We start from the raw sequence: 20,416 nt of genomic DNA on the forward strand, positions 1-20,416 counted from the left end.
TGCAAGCTGCTCTTGGTCAGCCACTAGATGGCACCCTTTTCTATGGAACTGGTTTACATTGGAGATTTAATACAATTCAACTATTTCGACACTGGAATTGATTCTGATTTACATGCATCTATCTAGGATGATCATCTCAATTACTTACTAAGTGCACAGACCGCAACCATTTTTGCACAACATTTTCTGACTAAAACTTTTCATTCCTCATAGACACATGACATTTCCTAATGAGAGGAAGTAAACAGTGATAAAAGTTCATCACTGGGGGCTTCCCTGGTGGCGCAGTGGTTGAGAGTCTGTCCGCCGATGCAGGGGACACGGGTTCGTGTCCTGGTCCGGGAAGATCCCACATGCTGCGGAGCAACTAAGCCCGTGTGCCACAACTACTGAGCCTGCGCTCTAGAGCCCACAAGCCACAACTACTGAGCCCACGTGCCACAACTACTGAAGCCCGCACGCCTAGAGCCCGTGCTCTGCAACAAGAGAAGCCACAACAATGATAAGCCCGTGCACTGCAACGAAGAGTAGACACCGCTCACCGCAACTAGAGAAAGCCCGTGCGCAGCAACAAAGACCCAACGCAGCCAAAAATTAAAAAAAATAAAATAATAAATTAAAAAAAAAAACCTCTCTAAATGCAGAACCGAAATATACCACATTGCTCTCCACAAGCCTCAAGGCAGGGTCATATAATAAGAATTTCCTTGGAAAGTCACCCATAACGCTTAAAAACCTATGCCTTACATACTAACAGTCCACTGGGGAGCGCTGTTTTAGTTCACTGCCAGGCTCAGGGTAGGCCCACAAATGTCTTTTGAATAAACAAATTAATAAACACGACTACTTTTAAAAGATGTGTCCTAAAAAAGTATCAGTGGGTTCATTTTTCTGTGAGACTTCTCAGATGTGGAAATCAAACTGATATGCCTAATGACTTACCAGTAGGGAGAGGTTATTTGCAGTCTCTCTTTTTGGTTAAAGACATGAAGATGCAATATAAAAGGATTCCAAGTCTCCATACATTCAATAGTGCCAATCAGAAAAGAATCCCACCCCCAAATATTTTATTTAGGTAATAATCCTATCAGTGCCATAAAACAAAAAATTTCACATTCTAGAAACTAAAATAGCACAGTCTAGCCCATAAAGCCCAAGTTCTCAAGCATATAATTTAATTTAAATAACCTAATTTTGTTGGTCTATGAAAATTTGGATTGATTCATTATGACTCTTCTAAATCAAAGACTGTTCATATTTTCAAATACCTTAAAACTTTACTACTCAATTTATGACCTACATTACTAAACTCTAGAAACATTACCTATCAATTCCATGCACTCAATGTGAAGTACTAACAGACCGTCATTTTTATAGAAACCAAAAGCTTAATAACTTTATTATTATTTGCATGCCCCTCCCCCAAAGCAGATTTCATATGTAGTCAAGGAAGTTTCGTGTACTCCTAGGCAGTGGTGCTTTATAGTCAGCATAAATTAATAAAAATAAAATCTAGGACTATTTTTTTAAAAGCAGTATTATTGTCAAAGCAATACATATTGAAGAATTACACAGAAAAGTAAAATACAAAACTCACCCACACGCCCATAATTCTTTCACATATTATCACCAAACATATTTCCTCCCAATCTTTTCCATTTGTTTTCAAATAACTGCTCTCATATGAGAAAAGAATGGCTGGTCCTATACGAGACTGAAGTCAATTGTGATGTTGGGAGGTCCACACTGAAGACACCCAGTAAAACCTGTCCAATGATCAAGACGGTGTGGAGCATTCCACAGCCAAAACCAGATTCACTACCTCCTTCCTCTTGCCCCTTCCACCTACTCCTTTATTTCCCACCTTAGCTAAGGGAGGAAACATTGAAAACGAACCAGGTTCTGCAGACCATCGGACTTAGCTTCAAATCTTGACTCTGCCAATTACAAGCTGTGTGACTTAACCTGAGTCCCTATTTCCTCATTTAGAGAATGGGGGATATTAACACCTACTTCATAGTTGTTGTGAGGATTAAATAATCTGCTATGTCTAAAATGTCTGGCACAATGCCTGAAATGGAAGAAGAGATTTTATATTGGTCAAAGCAAAATTGAGGTAACAATAAAAATCATCAAAAATCTTCAGTCATGGGTTTTCTAACTTTTTTCAAGTAATCCTACTTTATTGTTACTAGCAATGACTAGCAGGCAGTTACTTAAAAAATAAAGGTTACTCAGACTAGGAAAAAAGCAACATCTGTTTGTCTATCAGTATATTTTAAGTGAAAAGTACAATAATGCCTATGTAGTTATGATTAAACTAAATGTGAAAAATTCAATAATAATAATACCTATTACTCCAGCAATTCCCTCTCCCTTGCGTCAATTCCCCCCTCCACTGAATCACTCCTATCAGCACACACACATGCTGTTAATTCTCCCAACTTTAAAAAAAAACAAAAAAAACCTCTCTTGATCCCATTCCCCCTTCTAGCTATGACCCCATTTCTTTCTTTCTCTTTACAGCAAAACTCAAGACTTGCCCATACACACTGCCTCCAAGCTCTCTCCTCCATTCTCCTTCGATCCACTCCACTCAGGCTTTACCCACCAATGACCACCACATCTCAGTGAACTACCAGTTCTCATCTTACATGACTTATACCCAGCATCCTCCTCCTTGAAAGATGTTTTTTCACCTGGCATCCAAGTCACCATTCTCCTGGTTACCCCTGCTTCTCCAGCAGGGAAACCTTCTCCTCATTCCTCAACCTCTAAACCTTAGGAGCTCCTAAACCAAGAGCTCCTTCCTCAGACCTCTTCTCTTTTCTCTCTCCATTCACTGCCTATGTGAGCTCATCTGATCTCATGGTTTAAATACTATCCATATACTGAGTTAGATCTTCACTTTGACCTGTCCCCTGAATTCCAACTTCTATATCTAACTGCTTACTTGACTCTCCACTTGGCTATCTAAAATCTACCTCAAACTCATAAGTCCCGACTGAGCCCCTGACATGATCCCCTAATATCTGCTCCTTTCACACGGGTCCCATACATTTTCCAGTCGTTCAGACCAAAAGCCTGGAGACACCCTTGACTTGACTTTTCCTCTCACCTCCCACATTCAATTTATAACAAGTCCTTGTTGCCCCTACCTTCGAAATCTATCCAGAACCTCTTTTCATCCACTCTACTTCTGCCACCCATTCTAAACCACCACCAATTCTCACCTGTCACAAAGAGCCTGGTCCACAGAACATCCTACCAGTAGTTTACGTAAAAAGAAGCCAAATGTTCCGAATGTACACTTTTTAGCTTGGAGTATAAGTTACACACACACAGGTACTAGGCTCTTTCTCAAATAATGTGTAAACACATTAATAATTTAAATAATAATTTTAAAATGCTTTATTTTACAACGATGGTTATATATATGGATGTCAAACAGCATAGAAAGCTGTTCCAAATTATTTTACTGAACAAGTAGCTCCCACAAATTTATACAGAACGAACATATGCTATGCATTAGTCATTACTTAATTATATTTGAAGTTTCACCACCCTTATATATTTAAATTATTTATATGATTTACTAGTAATGAGAAGCTGCCTAATTATTAGTAAAAATTTAGTCAATTCTCTGTCATCACTTCACAAGATAGTGAATAAACTGTATGCAAATTTGAAAATCTGGAAGATTTAGACCGCACAAAGTAGAATAAACACTCCAGATACCAATTATAGGACCGCAGTTACTTACGCTGTGAACTCCTAAAGCCTTCCAGACTGCGAAGCTGATCACACCAACCCCACACCAGGCATAAAGTGAGCCCCACCCCAGGGCTCGCAAGGCAAGGGAAGACCCGCTCTCCGGTAAGGCAGCCGTGGCCACACTTCCCTGCAATGAAGACACAAAGGTTCTGGTAAAAATCGTCATTCTGAAAGAATAAATACTTGGAAACTGTTTGAAATTAATGACTCCCTGTGTCAGCACCATGACATTAGGAAGCCAGACCAACCCAAGTTAATGCACTTAATAACTGCATGATTTAAGTCACAACTGCTCTGACAAACATTTGAGTGTGCAAGGCACCGTGCCAAGATCCGTGCTAGGTACACAGAGCAACTTCTTTCTGACAGGACACTTAAGACCTGGTGAGGGAGGGGGGAAACACAGACAACTAGAAGTAAATTATGATCTCAGTGGAAAGGGCAACGACAGCACTGCATATACATACAGGGCACCCAGAGGAGGAGGACACCTCATCTACCTGCAAGAAGGGGAAGTTTTAAGGAAAGCTTCCTGGAAGAGGTGTGCTAAATCTAAATTTGAGAAAAGACTTGTGATATAACTCATTGTGAGGACTTCTAAATATTTATGCAAGATGCCTGACATACAGTAGAAATTCAGCTCCTGGCAACAATTAATAAGAAACTAGAAAAAAAACAGTAACCCTCCTCCCAAGTTTCAAGATATAATATTAAGGTAAAAATCTACAATTATACTAATTGAACAACTTTCAGACTATCAGCATAACGAACTTGACTAGAGAAGAATAAGAATGCAATGAGCACTTCAAAAAGGAATAACCGAGGGAGATCCCTGGTGGCCTAGTGGTTAGAATTCCAGGCTTTCATGGCTGTGGCCTGCGATTATGGAAGTGAGATCCTGCGGGCGAGGCCAAAGGAAAAAAAAAGAATAACTGCCCCCATTACGAAATGTGCTGAGGTTGGGGGAGGGGTAGGTGCACTGTAAAAATATACTGGGAGGAATGGTGTACTAATTTCTAAAGTCTCTTCCAATTCCATGACTTAGTAATTTATGAATTTATTTATTTTTATTTATTTATTATTTTTGGCTGTGTTGGGTCTTCGTTGCTGCGTGCAGGCTTCCGCTAGTTGCGGCGAGCGGGGGCTACTCTTCGTTGCGGTGTGTGGGCTTCTCTTGTTGCCGAGCACAGGCTCTAGAGCACACAGGCTTCAGTAGATGCGGTGTGTGGGCTCAGTAGTTGTGGCTCGTGGGCTCTAGAGCGCAGGCTCAGTAGCTGTGGTGCACAGGCTTAGTTGCTCCGCGGCATGTGGGATCTTCCTGGAGCAGGGCTGGAACCCATGTCCCCTGCATTGGCAGGCAGATTCTTAACCACTGCACCACCAGGGAAGCTCCATGACTTAGTAATTTAAAATGTAAGTTGACAGTGTATTTTTATTTAAAGATTTAAACTCTGAAGTAAAAAAGATACTCCTCCACTACACTGGTCAGACACTCATTGGAGGACAATATCTAGGGTTAGTGTCTACTAATTTAGGTTAGAAGGAGCTCATAATAAGAAAACAACAAAACAGTAAAGCTCTGACAACATGAAAGGAGCTAATTTAATTTTTTGTAAAGTATGGTGATATTCTATGGATGTGGTGAGTTCTTTTTCCATATCTATTGTTTCATGAATAAAACTGCACAAGTGGCATTCACATGCTAAATGTTTCTTTTTACTATTGCTACTAACGATTAAATTACATTGATCAGAAGGACCAAAGCCACATTTTTCCTTATACTGTTAAAGGACCATTAATCTTATTTTTTTTAATTTTTTTTTTTTTTGCGGTACATGGGCCTCTCACTGTTGTGGCCTCTCCCGTTGCAGAGCACAGGCTCTGGACGCACAGGCTCAGCGGCTGTGGCTCACCGGCCCAGCCGCTCCGCGGCATGTGGGATCTTCCCGGACCGGGGCACGAACCCGTGTCCCCTGCATCGGCAGGCAGACTCTCAACCACTGCGCCACCAGGGAAGCCCCTAATCTTATTTTTAAATGAGATTAATTTTTAAATAAGATTGCAGGACTGCAATCTCCCAGGGATCCTGTATTTCCAAATACTATATCACAGTTAATAATTATATATATATATATATGCACATAATTATATATATATTGCTCCCTTACTATATGACAAGCACTGTTTAAAGCATTTTGCATATAGTAATTCATTAAGCATTTTACTTCACCTTACTCTGTGAGACATGTACTATTATCCTCATTTTACTAAAGACCAACTAAGGTAGAGAGAGATTAAATAACTTGTTCAAGGTTTCATGGCTTATAAAAGCTAGAGCACTTCAGCAGCCTGGCTTTACAGACTAAGTGGAATTTGCCATTCAGTCATTTATCACTTCTGATTCTAAATACAACACAATACAAAATGTAAGTGAAAGTCTCTTTTTAAGTGGAAATAAATCATAGTGTAAATTAGAATAAAAACATCATTACTTAGGATAATTCAAATATTTACACTACTGGAAGTAGAGAAAGAAGTGATAATACTTATGGGCCTACTTGAAATGTAACCAAGGGGCATTCACTTATTCCCATAGTTTGACCTGAATATGAAATGTAATTTATCTTAAAAATTTTTTAAAGGAGGCTGCAGAATTTAGGAAATATTAAGAATTTATTATTTTTCCCTGTGAGCCTGTCTGCTAAAACACATTAAACATCAACAAACAAAAATAGTCAGAAACAATAAAAACTTGAACTTCTGCAAAAGTTGTATCTTATTTTTTTCTGATTATATATCATTGTGGAAAATTTGGTATGTATGAGAAAGCATAAGAATGAATGAAAAAAACCTCCATTTTATTATCCAGTAAACCATGTTAAACATTTTGACATATTCTCTCTCTTTCTGATTGTGGACATTTTAAAAACAACTTAACACCATTAAAATGTTTTTAATCTTCAACTTTCATCCTCTCATTGTGTCAAAAACTCAAATATTTTTACTGGTTACACAGCACTGATTTATCATAATTTACTTAGCCTTTGTTATTAATGTATGCTAGTTTCACTTTTTTATATTAATTTTTTATATTAAAAACTTCTTTGTGCCTAAACACTGACTTGCATTTCTGATAAAGTCCTTGGGGAAAATTCCTCAAAGTAGAATTATTAAGTGGAGAAGCATGAATATTTTATAAGCTGATAAACACTACAAACTGTTTTTCAAAAGGTTGTTCTAAGTTACAATGCTGTTTTATGAGGACCATTTCAAGTTGGCCTGCATTAGATGGTCTCAGTAAAAATAAAAACATAAAAAAAGAAACCTTTGAAATTTATATAAGACTATTTATAACTTACATTTCTATTGTTACTGAGAATGAGTATTTGTCCAAGTCATTATAAGCCAATGTTCACATCTTTTGAATTGCATATTCATGTTATTTGTCCATTTAAAGCTTTCTGATTTGTATATTCTTTCTATATTAATGTTCTTTGAAGCCCTTATACCTATCATATGTGCTATCATATCTCCCTAGTTTGGTTTGCTTTTATCCTTTTATTTTGCTTATTGTTTGTTTTTGGTCAAAAATGCATTCTAATGCTTTTAAACTTACTAAAATTTCCCTCATCTGGAAATTGGTTCCAGATGGCAGAGTAGAAGGACGTGCACTCACTCCCTCTTGCAAGAGCACCGGAATCACGACTAATTGCTGGACAATCATCGACAGGAAGACACTGGAACTCACCAAAAAAGATACCCCACATCCAAAGACAAAGGAGAAGCTGCAATGAGACGGTAGGAGGGGCGCAATCACAATAAAATCAAATACCATAACTGCTGGGTGGGTGACTCACAAACTGGAGAACAGTTATACCACAGAAGTCCACCCACTGGAGTGAAGGTTCTGGGCCCCACATCAGGCTTCCCAACCTGGGGGTCCAGCAACAGGAGGAGGAATTCCCAGAGAATAAGACTGTGAAGGCTGGCGGGGATCTGACTGCAGGACTTCAAAGGACTGGGGGAAACAGAGACTCCACTCTTGGAGGGCACACACAAAGTAGCATGCACATCGGGACCCAGGGGAAGGAGCAGTCTCCCATAGGAGACTGAACCAGACCTACCTGCTAATGTTGGAGGGTCTCCTGCAAAGGCGGGGGGCTGTTGTGGCTCACCATAGGGACAAGGACACTGCCAGTAGAAGTTCTGGGAGGTACTCATTGGCGTGACCCCTCCCAGAGTCCACCACTGGACCCACCAAAGAGCCTGTAGGCTCCAGTGCTGGGTCACCTCAGGCCAAACAACCAACAGGGAGGGAACTCAGCCCCACCCATCAGCAATTTTAAAGTTTTACTGAGCCCTGCCTACCAGAGCAAAACACAGCTGTACCAACCACCAGTCCCTCCCATCAGGAAACTTTCACAAGCCTCTTAGATAGCCTCATCCACGAGAGGGCAGAGAGCAGAAGCAAAAAGAACTACAATCCTGCACCCTGTGGAACGAAATTACATTCACAGAAAAACAGACAAAATGAGAAGGCAGAGAATTATGTACCAGATGAAGGAACAAGATAAAACACCAGAAAAACAACTAAATGAAGTGCAGATAGGAAACCTTCCAGAAAAAGAATTCAGAATAATGATAGTGAAGATGATCCAGGACTTCAGAAAAAGAATGGAGGCAAAGATCAAGAAGGTGCAAGAAATATTTAACAAAGACCTAAAAGAATTAAAGAACAAACAGAGATGAACAATACAATAACTAAAAGGAAAAGTACACTAGAAGGAATCAATAGCAGAATAACCGAGGCAAAACGGGTAAGTGACCTGGAAGACAGAATGGTGGAAATCACTGCCATGGAACAGAAGAAAAAAGAATGAAAAGAAATGAAGACAGCCTAAGAGACCTCTGGGAGAACACTAAACGCAAGAACATTCACATTATAGGGGTCCCAGAAGGAGAAGAGAGAAAGGACCTGAGAAAATATTTGAAGAGATTATAGTTGAAAACTTCCCTAACATGGGAGAGGAAATAGCCACCCCGTCTAGGAAGCACAGAGAGTCCCAGGCAGGATAAACCCAAGGAGAAACATGCCAAGACACAGTAATCAAATTGACAAAAATTAAAGGCAAAAAGAAAAATTATTTAAAGCAACAAGGAAAAAACGACAAATAAGATACAAGGGAACTCCCATAACGTTAACAGCTGATTTCTCAGCAGAAACTCCACAAGCCAGAAGGGAGTGGCACGATATATTTAAAGTGATGAAAGGGAAGAACCTACAACCAAGATTACTCTACCCAGCAAGGATCTCATTCAGATTCAACAGAGGTATCAAAAGCTTTACAGACAAGCAAAAGCTAAGAGAATTCGGCACCACCAAACCAGCTCTACAACAAATACTAAAGGAACTTCTCTAAGTGGGAAACACAAGAGAAGAAAAGGACCTACAAAAACAAACTCAAAACAATTAAGAAAATGGTCATAGGAACATACATATCGATAATTACCTTAAACGTGAATGGATTAAATGCTCCAACCAAAAGACAAAGGCTTGCTGAATGGATACAAAAACAAGACCCATATATATGCTGTCTACAAGAGACCCACTTTAGACCTAGGGACACATACAGACTGAAAGTGAAGGGATGGAAAAAGATATTCCATGCAAATGGAAATCAAAAGAAAGCTGGAGTATCAATACTCATAGTAGATAAAATAGACTTTAAAATAAAGAATGTTACAAGAGACAAGGAAAGACACTACATAATGATCAAGGGATCAATCCAGGAAGAAAATATAACAACTATAAATATATACACACCCAACATAGGAGCACCTCAATACATAAGGCAACTGCTAACAGCTATAAAAGAGGAAATCGACAGTAACACAATAATACTGGGGGACTTTAACACCTCACTTACACCAATGGACAGATCATCCAGACAGAAAATTACTAAGGAAACACAAGCTATAAATCACACAGTAGACCAGATAGATTTAATTGATATTTATAGGACATTCCATCCGAAAACAGCAGGTTACACTTTCTTCTCAAGTGCACACAGAACATTCCCCAGGACAGATCACATCCTGGGTTACAAATCAAGCCTCAGTAAATTTAAGAATACTGAAATCATATCAAGCATCTTTTCAGAGCACAACGCTATGAGATTAGAAATCAATTACAGGGAAAAAATGTAAAAAACACAAACACATGGAGGCTAAAGAACACATTACTAAACAGCCAAGAGATCATTGAAGAAATCAAAGAGGAAATCAAAAAATTCCTAGAGACAAATGACGACGAAAACACAACAATCCAAAGCCTATTGGATGCAGCAAAAGCAGTTCTAAAAGGGAAGTTTATAGCAATACAAGCCTACCTCAAGAAACAAGAAACATCTCAAATAAACAATCTAACCTTACACCTAAAGGAACGAGAGAAAGAAGAACAAACAAAACCCAAAGTTAGTAGAAGGAAAGAAATCATAAAGATCAGAGCAGAAATAAATGAAATAGAAAGAAAACAATAGCAAAGGTCAATAAAACTAAAAGCAGGTTCTTTAGAAGATAAAATTGATAAACCTTTAGTCAGACTCATCAAAGGAAAGAGGGAGAGGACTCAATTCAATAAAATTAGAAATGAAAAAGGAGAAGTTACAACGGACACTGCAGAAATACAAAGCATCCTAAGAGACTACTACAAGCAACTCTATGCCAATAAAATGGACAACCTGGAAGAAATGGACAAATTCTTAGAAAGAGGTAACCTTCCAAGACTGAACCAGGAGGAAATAGAAAATATAAACAGACCAATCACAAGTAATGAAATTGAAACTGTGATTAAAAATCTTCCAGCGGGCTTCCCTGGTGGCGCAGTGGTTGAGAGTCCGCCTGCCGATGCAGGGGACACAGGTTCGTGCCCCGGTCCGGGAGGATCCCACATGCCGCGGAGCAGCTGGGCCCGTGAGCCATGGCCGCTGAGCCTGCGCGTCCGGAGTCTGTGCTCCGCAGCGGGAGAGGCCACAACAGTGAGAGGCCCGCGTACCGCAAAAAAAAAAAAAAAAAAAAAAAAAAAAAAAAAAAAATCTTCCAGCAAACAAAAGTTCAGGACAAGACAGCTTCACAGGTGAATTCTATCAAACATTTAGACAAGAGCTAACACCCATCCTTCTCAAACTCTTCCAAAAAATTGCAGAGGAAGGAACACTCCTAAACTCATTCTACAAGGCCACACCCTGATACCAAAACCAGACAAAGATACTACAAAAAAGAAAATTACGGACCAATAACACTGATGAATATAGATGTAAAAATCCTCAACAAGGGCTTCCCTGGTGGCACAGTGGTTGAGAGTCCGCCTGCTGATGCAGGGGACACGGGTTCGTGCCCCGGTCTGGGAAGATCCCACATGCCGCGGAGCAGCTGGGCCCGTGAGCCATGGCCGCTGAGCCTGCGCGTCCGGAGCCTGTGCTCCGCAGCGGGAGAGGCCACAACAGTGAGAGGCCCGCGTACCGCAAAAAAAAAAAAAAAAATCCTCAACAAAATACTAGCAAACCGAATCCAACAGCACATTAAAAGGATCATACACCATGATCAAGTGGGGTTTATCCCAGGGATACAAGGATTCTTCAATATACGCAAATCAATCAATGTGATACACTGTATTAACAAACTGAAGAAGAAAAACCATATGATCATCTCAACAGATACAGAAAAAGCTTCTGACAAAATTCAACACCCATTTATTATAAAAACTCTCCAGAAAGTGGGCACAGAGGGAACCTACCTCAACATAATGAAGGCCATATACGACAAGCCCACAGCAAACATCATCCTCAATGGTGAAAAACTGAAAGTACTTCCTCTAAGATCAGGAACAAGACAAGGATGTCCACTCTCACCACTATTATTCAACATAGTTCTGGAAGTCCTAGCCATGGCAACCAGAGAAGAAAAAGAAATAAAAGGAATGCAAATTGGAGAAGAAGTAAAACTGTCACTCTTTGCACATGACATGATACTATACATAGAGAATCCTAAAGATGCCACCAGAAAACTACTAGAGCTAATCAATGAATTTGGTAAAGTGGCAGGATATAAAATTAATGCACAGAAATCTCTTGCATTCGTATATACTAACAACGAAAGATCAGAAAGAGAAATTAAGGAAACAATTCCATATACCACTGCAACAAAAGGAATAAAATACCTAGGAATAAACCTACCTAAGAAGGTAAAAGACCTGTACTCAGAAATGTATTAAGACACTGATGAAAGAAATCAAAGATGACACAAACAGATGGAGAGATATACCATGTTCTTGGATTGGAAGAATCAATACTGTGAAAATGACTATATTACCCAAAGCAATCTACAGATTCAATGCAATCCCTATCAAATTACCAAAGGCATTTTTTTTTACAGAACTAGAACAAAAAATCTTAAAATTTGTATGGAGACACAAAAGACCCTGAATAGCCAAAGCAATCTTGAGGGAAAAAAAACAGAGCTGGAGAAATCAGACTCCCTGACTTCACACTATACTACAAAACTACAGTAATCAAGACAATATGGTACTGGCACAAAAACAGAAATACAGATCAATGGAACAGGGTAGAAAGCCCAGAGATAAACCCATGCACCTATCGCCAACTAATCTATGACAAAGGAGGCAAGGATATACAATGGAGAAAGGACAGTCTCTTCAATAAGTGGTGCTGGGAAAACTGGACAGCTACATGTAAAGAATGAAATTAGAACACTCCCCAACACCATACACAAAAATCAACTCAAAATGGATTAAAGACCTAAATGTAAGACCAGACACTATAAAACTCTTAGAGGAAAACATAGGAAGAACACTCTTTGACATAAATCACAGCAAGATCCTTTTTGACCCACCTCCTAGAGTGATGGAAATAAAAACAAAAATAAACAAGTGGGACCTAATGAAACTTAAAAGCTTTTGCACAGCAAAGGAAACCACAAACAAGACGAAAAGACAACCCTCAGAATGGGAGAAAATATTTGCAAACAAATCAACGGACAAAGGATTAAACTCCAAAATATATAAACAGCTCATGCAGCTCAATATTAAAAAAACAAACAACCCAATCAAAAAATGGGCAGAAGACCTAAATAGATATTTCTCCAAAGAAGACATACAGATGGCCAAGAAGCACATGAAAAGCTGCTCAACATCACTAATTATTAGAGAAATGCAAATCAAAACTACAATGAGGTATCACCTCACACCAGTCAGAATGGGCATCATCAGAACATTTACAAGCAACAAATGCTGGAGAGGGTGTGGAGAAAAGGGAACCCTCTTGCACTGTTGGTGGGAATGTGAATTGCTACAGCCACTGTGGAGAACAGTATGGAGGTTCCTTAAAAAACTAAAAATAGAACTACCATATGACCTAGCAATCCCACTACTGGGCATATACCCAGAGAAAACCATAAATCAAAAAGACACATGCACCCCAATGTTCACTGCAGCTCTATTTACAACAGCCAGGTCATGGAAGCAACCTAAATGCCCACTGACAGACAAATGGATAAAGAAGATGTGGTACATATATACAATGGAATATTACTCAGCCATAGAAAGCAACGAAATTGGGTCATTTGCAGAGATGCTGATGGACCTAGAGACTGTCATACAGAGTGAAGTAAGTCAGAAAGAGAAAAACAAATATCATATATTAAGGTATATATGTGGCACCTAGAAAAATGGTACAGATGAACCAGTCTGCAAGGCAGAAACAGAAACACAGATGTAGAGAACAAACGTATGGACGCCAAGAGGGGAAAGCGAGGAGGGGCTGTAGTGGGATGAACTGGGAGATTGGGACTGACATGTATATATACTAATACATATGAAATAGATAACTAATTAAAAAACCCTATTTAAGTAATAGAAGACATGAAGAGATTAAAATAAATAAACAACGTACATGACAATTTAAAAAAACACCTTATTGCTACAAAAAAAAGCTAACCATCATTGGTGCCTTCGGCAAGTCAGTAATCTTTTTATCATAGTCACATCCAAGATCATTGATCATAGATCACTGTAACAAATAAAGAAAAGCTTGAAATACTGAGGGAATTACCAAAATGTAACACAGAGACACAAAGTGAACAAAAAAAAAAAACCTTCCCTCATTCAAGTCACAGTCATTTCTCTTTCCTTCTAGCTGTATTTTTTTTAACTTTTACCCCTAACTTTTTTTTTTTTTTTTTTGCGGTACGCGGGCCTCTCACTGTTGTGGCCTCTCCCGTTGCGGAGCACAGGCTCCGGACGCGCAGGCTCAGCGGCCATGGCTCACGGGCCCAGCCGCTCCGCGGCATGTGGGATCTTCCCGGACCGGGGCACGAACCCGTGTCCCCTGCATCGGCAGGCGGACTCTCAACCGCTGCGTCACCAGGGAAGCCCATACTCATTACTTTTTATCAAACATTTCTTTACCATTTTTATCTATTAATTCTTCCAGAAAAAACCCTGAAACGTTTTGTCAAGTTCTCCAACTTCCATTCATTAGCATTTTCATTAGAATGACATCAAGCATTAGCTAACTGGCAAGAGACAGCAAATTTATAACATCCTGTCTTTCATCAGGAAATATATTTCCATTTACTCAGGTCTTTTTTTAAAAATAATTTTCTTTATATTGCTCAACCCATTTCTTAATAAAGGTTTTTTAATGCATGCATTTGTGATTGTGAATGTTATTCATAGTGCACAGAAACACTTTATCTGTATCCCCATGCCTAGACCTAGCAGATCTTATCTAATGACATACTTTTTGTAGATATATCCTGGTCCTGACCAGATTTTCAAGGGATTTTTCTTTAGCCATTTTCTATGATGAAAACAATATACTACTCTCTAATCTTATTCCTTCTTCTCATGTCGCTATAATTTCAGCAACAGATCTCACACAAATGCACTAATTTCTAATTGGCTTGCATTTTCATCCAGAAGCAGTATCATTAACCAAATATTATTACACCAGGGTCAGTTTAGTGCTTTGGCTTAAATTTTATTTTAGAAACTTAAATTAAAAATCTCTTATTTCCCTAAGAAGAAAAGAAATTATATATGTATTACAGATATACATAAATTTTTAAAAGTCTACACAAATGCACATTTGTTTTGCTAAGTAAAAAAGGTAAGTATGTATAAAAATAACCCTTAATAACACAGCAATACTCCAAATAAAATCTTAGGTTTGCCAAACTTTCAGATTTAAAAAAAAAAGCTACATGCTGTATTTGTATATCAGTCTCAGAAATTGATTGTGAAAGGAAGTGAGTTATTATCAGTTACTGCCTACATACTTCCAAAAATGAATTTTAGTGGAAATGATGTTAAAAAAATGGATCTGCCCTTATTATTAAGTTTTTAAAAGTCTAGTCACAAGCTTTATCCGCTGGAGTTATACATCACATGACCTTCATATAGCCTGCTCAGAATTTTCAAAATGAACACTGACTGGTTGCAGGGAAAGACTGACTTGCCAAAAAATAATGTTGCTTTAAAAGATCTTTAGATATAACCACATATGCTAGTCACATATATACAAATGAAAGCTACCTTTTTCTTCACTACCACATTGTTTATTTTTTTCATTTAAATTAAAATGAAGCCATGTGCATATGGAAGTTTGAATTTAACAAATCACAATGCAGTTATGATATTTAATATCCAAGATAAAACAAAAAATTATTTTCCATTATTTTGTGTTTATAATACCTCTTATGCTTAAAGACATGGGTGCCCCTTATCTTCTATCTATTTTAACAAGAATTAATCTATTATTCACAGGTGCAGGACCTATCAAGAATGAATTGTTCAGTTTTTCAGAAAGTTAACTGCTTACCTAAGAATAAGGTGCATGTTTTTAGTTTAGTTTTTTTTTTTTTTTCAGTTTAATCCTGGGCTGAATTTGACATAAATCAAACTGATATTTAAAAAGAATGCTCAATCTAGCTATTTCCCCTACAGAGCATTCTTACCTGATACATTTTGCTATATTCTTTACATCACAGAAATAGCCGTGTTGTTGTAACATAAACAATATATATTTTTTAAAGATTTATTTTTATAATTTCTCATAAGTTGTAGCTATATCAGAAAGATGATGACTCACCCTTATGGTCTGTTCATTACCTAAATGGGTCTTGAAATAACTGTTATTTGAAGGATATTTAACCTCCAAAACAGGGGTTCTCAAACTTCCTGGTCTCAGGATCCATCTATACTTCAATCCCAAAGATTTCTGATTATGTGAATTAAAATAACCATCTTACAAAACAAAACATTTATGCAAAAATAGGCAATGTTTTACATTTTTGTTAATCTTTTAAATGTCTGGTTTAATAAAGACAGCTGAATTTTCATATATGTGTCTATATTCAATCTGTTGCAATGTTTATTGGTTGAAGTATATGAATAAAATCTCTCCTCATACAGATATGTGGCTGGAAAAGGAAGGAGTATTTTAATAGCCTTCCTTCTTTGATACTATACCCAAACTCAACAAATAGTTTCTTAAAAATTATCTGCAATATGGAATATAAAATCGTATCAATGAATTTTTGTACTTTATTACATTAAAATCCATTAGTCTAATCAGCATTTTTGAATGGAACTTGTATCCAGGCATCATGATCATTCAGAAAATAATGATCTGCCAAGATAACAGTTATCTTTCAACTGTTGACATCATTTATTTATTAAATACCAAAAAATTACATCATTCATATCCCTACCAATCTCATTAGAAAAGCCTTTTACGGACTTCCCTGGTGGTCCCGTGGTAAAGAACCCACCTTATAATGCATGTGATGTGGGTTCAATCCCTGGTCAGGGAACTAAGATCCCACATGTCGTGGGGCAACTAAGCCCACGTGCCATAACTACTGGGCTCATGCGCCTCAACTAGAGAGCCCGCGTGCCACAACTACAGAGCCTACGCACTCAGGAACCCACACGCCACAACTACAGAACCCACATGCCACAACTACAGAGCCCATGCACCCTGGAGCCTGCACACCACAACTAGAGAGAAGCCTGTGCACCACAATGAAGAGCCCATGTGACGCAATGAAGATCCCATGTGCCACAACTAAGACCCAACAGCAGCCAAAAATAAATTAAATAAATAAATAAATAAAGTAAATCTTAAAAAAAAAAAGACTTTTAAGTGTTTGAGCAGCTGGCAAGCCCACAATGGCAGACACAAGTTTTCTAAAATCTAATTTTTACCTAAAAACTGGAATTTTATCACTGGCAACAAATACTAACAATTGCTTGCTTGAAGAGACAGGTTCATTGTGTTCATTTTCAAGAAAATGTCTACCAAATACTCACTTCTGAATAACTACAATTTGTCTGTTGCTCTTACAAGTGAAAATAATATGCCATGAAAAGAAGTGGCTAGTTCAGTGTGGATCTCACACAACTGCTTTTTCTTGAGAAAAACATATTACTTTGGTATAAAGCAGAAGCGCTTTATGTGTACTTCTCATTTCTTCACACAGAATATTAAAGAGGTTAAGTTCAAGGGTCAAGATATTAAAAATAAATAATTTTACTTCTTCATCAAGGATACTCTTATGCAATGATGGCTTTAACCTCGGGTGCACAGGAAGGAAGAAAACAATGCCTGCTAGTATAGTTTGGGGCCACTGCCTCGACTACAGCAAGGCACCAGCAGTTTTACCCTCTGTTGTTTCTGTATCATTAGTGCAGGTATCTTAGCAGTATTATGAAAATAACTGACTTTACAGACCCCCAAAGGGTCTCAAGGATCCCCAGGGTTCTGTGGACCACAGCTTGAAAACCACCATGTTAGACTATAAAGGCCATGTGTGATATCAAATCTCAGAACCACAAAATAGAATGCAAAGTTGTGAACATGTAAATGTGCTTTTTTTTTTTTCCTGAGAGAGAATCGCTAGCTTTCAACAGATTCTCAAAAAAGATCTGTGACCCAAAGGTTATCATGTTAACTTGGATTTAGAAATCAACCAAAACTCCACTATTAAAGCACCACTACCAGTCAGGTTTCACTTATTTCTTTCACAAAATATATATTTCTGCGCTGAAAATATTCTGTGACATAGGGGGAAACTGACCATGAGCTCATAACAGTGATTTGGGAAACTCCACAGGAACTCTGAGTATTCAGAGGGGAATCCAAATGCACTTTAAATGTGGTCTCTTGCCATTCTTAAGGCTTAAATATGATTATTAGATTATTAAAGATAAATACAAGTCAAAAAGGAATTCAATTGGTTTATGACTTTTCACATAACACTGTATTTCAAAGCAAATATCAAATTGTAATTACATTGTTATTTGTGTGATTATTTGTTTACCATCTGTCTCCCACACCAGACTTAGCTTTTTGAGGGGTACCTATGTTTTGTTCATTTTTGTATCTCTTGCACCTAGCTAGCACAGTGCCTGCACATAAAAGATCCAAAATAAACCTTTGTTGAAGCAATTAATTAATGGATAAATAAGCCTTATGAAGCGGGTAGGGCAGAAACAGAACAATACAGAAGAACCACCACAAGGGGAAGAAAATTTCTCAATTGGGAAAATGAAGTACACCTGTCCATGACAGCATGACTGCTCAATTTTGCTCATGGAATAAGGATTTTCTGCCTTCCGTAGGTTACAGTCATTCAACCAAAATTTACTGAGCACCTACTATGTGCCAGGCAATTTTCTAGGGAGTGGGGCTGCTGCATTGCACAAGCATGCATGGTTTTTGGGTTCAAGGAGCTGACCTATGTTTTTCACCTATACTAAAAGGAACTGTATTTCATCATTTTAACATCTCTGAGAAACGCCTCTTGCAGTGTTGTCTCAAGAATTTAATTGGCTTTTTTTTTTCTTTTTTAGTGGTACATATAGTATTGGGGCCTCTTACAACTGAGAATGATTTACCTAGATTTAGATTTAATGTCATATTGTGAATAGGAAATGTACTGGATGAGCTTTCAAAGTCTTGTTCTGCTAAAAGTTTAAAAAGCGCATAATTAAGTACTTCTTTTTAAACGAAAATACAGACAGTTGATCAATTTGTACACTTCCTGAATCTATGAGGTGCACATTGGCTTACTTCTTAAAGTAATGTGAAAGACCATCAACACTTTCTTTACTTTTCCTAGTCAAAACAGCTGCCACTGATTTGTAAACAACAATAACGCTATGAATGGATTTCGGTGTCACAAACCTTATTGAACCATTCAGGACTTTTCTTTTTAGCCAATGATAGTGTTGTAACAAATCCAGCCAGCATTCCCGCTGCAGCAACAGTACCAAGGAAAATTCCACCTGTCAAGAGTTTTGGGGGTAGGGCATGGAGGGTGGGGAGAGGAAAGAACAAAAACAAAAAAACCTTACGTTAAAAAGATGGACACAAGTAAGTTTCAGATACTATTTAAAAATCACTTTTGAATTTCGAGAAACGATGGCTAAGCAGCTCTTGGCAAAGGTAAATGACAGCACCTGGGAAACCTGCGTGACCACACGACCTCTAGTTCCTGAGGCCATGCTAAGGTAGAAAATAGGCGCAGGGTCCCTTCCCCTCTTCCCGGGGACAACTGCGTGAAGTTTCTCCAGGGGAGAAAAAAGAGATAGTGGGAGTTAGAAAAGGGAGGACACGAGAGAAACTGCAGAGGGAAAGGGGGAAATGCAGCACATACAGAACAGCTCGCGGGACCAGCCCACGGACTAAACTCAGGGCACCCAAGCGAAGGTCTCCCTGGGCGGGGTGTGAGTGGGAATGCCAGCTCCAGCGCAGGCTAGGGCCCCGGGTGAGGTTACCCAGACACCCGCACCTCACCACACCACACCTTTAACCAGGAAAAGCCGGTCATTAGTGGACGCCGAAGCCCCCAGCCGAGAAGACGACTCTGCAGTCCCAGCGTCCTCTGACTCCATGCTTATAAGCCTCCACTACTGCGTCCGGCGCCAACTGGGACCGGGTGGAAGCGAGAGTTAGGCGGAGGAGAAAGGTTCCGCTGCCCCCTCCATCTGTGCAACCTAAATACCGGTCCGGAGAACGACCTTTGCCCCCCAAAACTTCTCTCCTCCCCCGCGCGCGGGCGGGGAAGCTGCTGTGGCTGCACCCCGGGGGCGGTGTTTTCCAAGGCTGTCAACCAGGGAGGATCATTTGCCTGCTCCAAGGTGATGATCGCTGCACTTTAATATTGTGTCTATTTGAAACACTGCTCTGCTTTGACTCTAGGGGGCAGTGAGGGGTCGCAGATTGCGCCAGGAGCCCAGTCCCAGCCTGGTTAGAGGCCCCGCAGCTCAGTTTCCCGGTGAGCCGTACACTATGTCTGGGGATTTGGCCGGCGTTAACATTTCACGATTCTAAAAAGTAGGCCTCAGCCTTTTCTCTGTACTTTGCTGGGAAATTTCGTAACAGTTGTCGCTTTAGGTGTAAGCGACAGGCTTTATCCCTGGAAGACTGCCAGCCTATCAGCTGTGTGGTGATGCGCTTCCACCCCACGGTTTCACTGATTGTCCAACCGAAGGGATTGGATGGCTAGCATGCTGAGCTGACGGGATTGGCACAACCCCAGCCGGGACAGCAGAGGAGCC

At 39.2% G+C, this 20,416-nt stretch overlaps 1 protein-coding gene across 1 annotated transcript in view; it reads right to left on the reverse strand.

Moving 5' to 3' along the window:
* The window catches only part of TMEM242 (transmembrane protein 242), a gene marked incomplete at both ends in the record, with an annotated part of 47,118 nt that extends 27,368 nt beyond the window's left edge, over window positions 1-19,750 (reverse strand). Inside the window, 3 exons of the mRNA XM_079716359.1 lie at window positions 3,764-3,901; window positions 19,041-19,141; window positions 19,663-19,750. Coding sequence (XP_079572485.1) covers window positions 3,764-3,901; window positions 19,041-19,141; window positions 19,663-19,750 — 327 coding nt within the window. The remainder of the gene's footprint in view (window positions 1-3,763; window positions 3,902-19,040; window positions 19,142-19,662) is intronic.
* Window positions 19,751-20,416: the final 666 nt, after the last annotated feature.

The sequence above is a fragment of the Hyperoodon ampullatus genome (genome assembly GCF_949752795.1).
Source record: "Hyperoodon ampullatus genome assembly, chromosome: 12".
NCBI lineage: Eukaryota > Metazoa > Chordata > Mammalia > Artiodactyla > Ziphiidae > Hyperoodon > Hyperoodon ampullatus.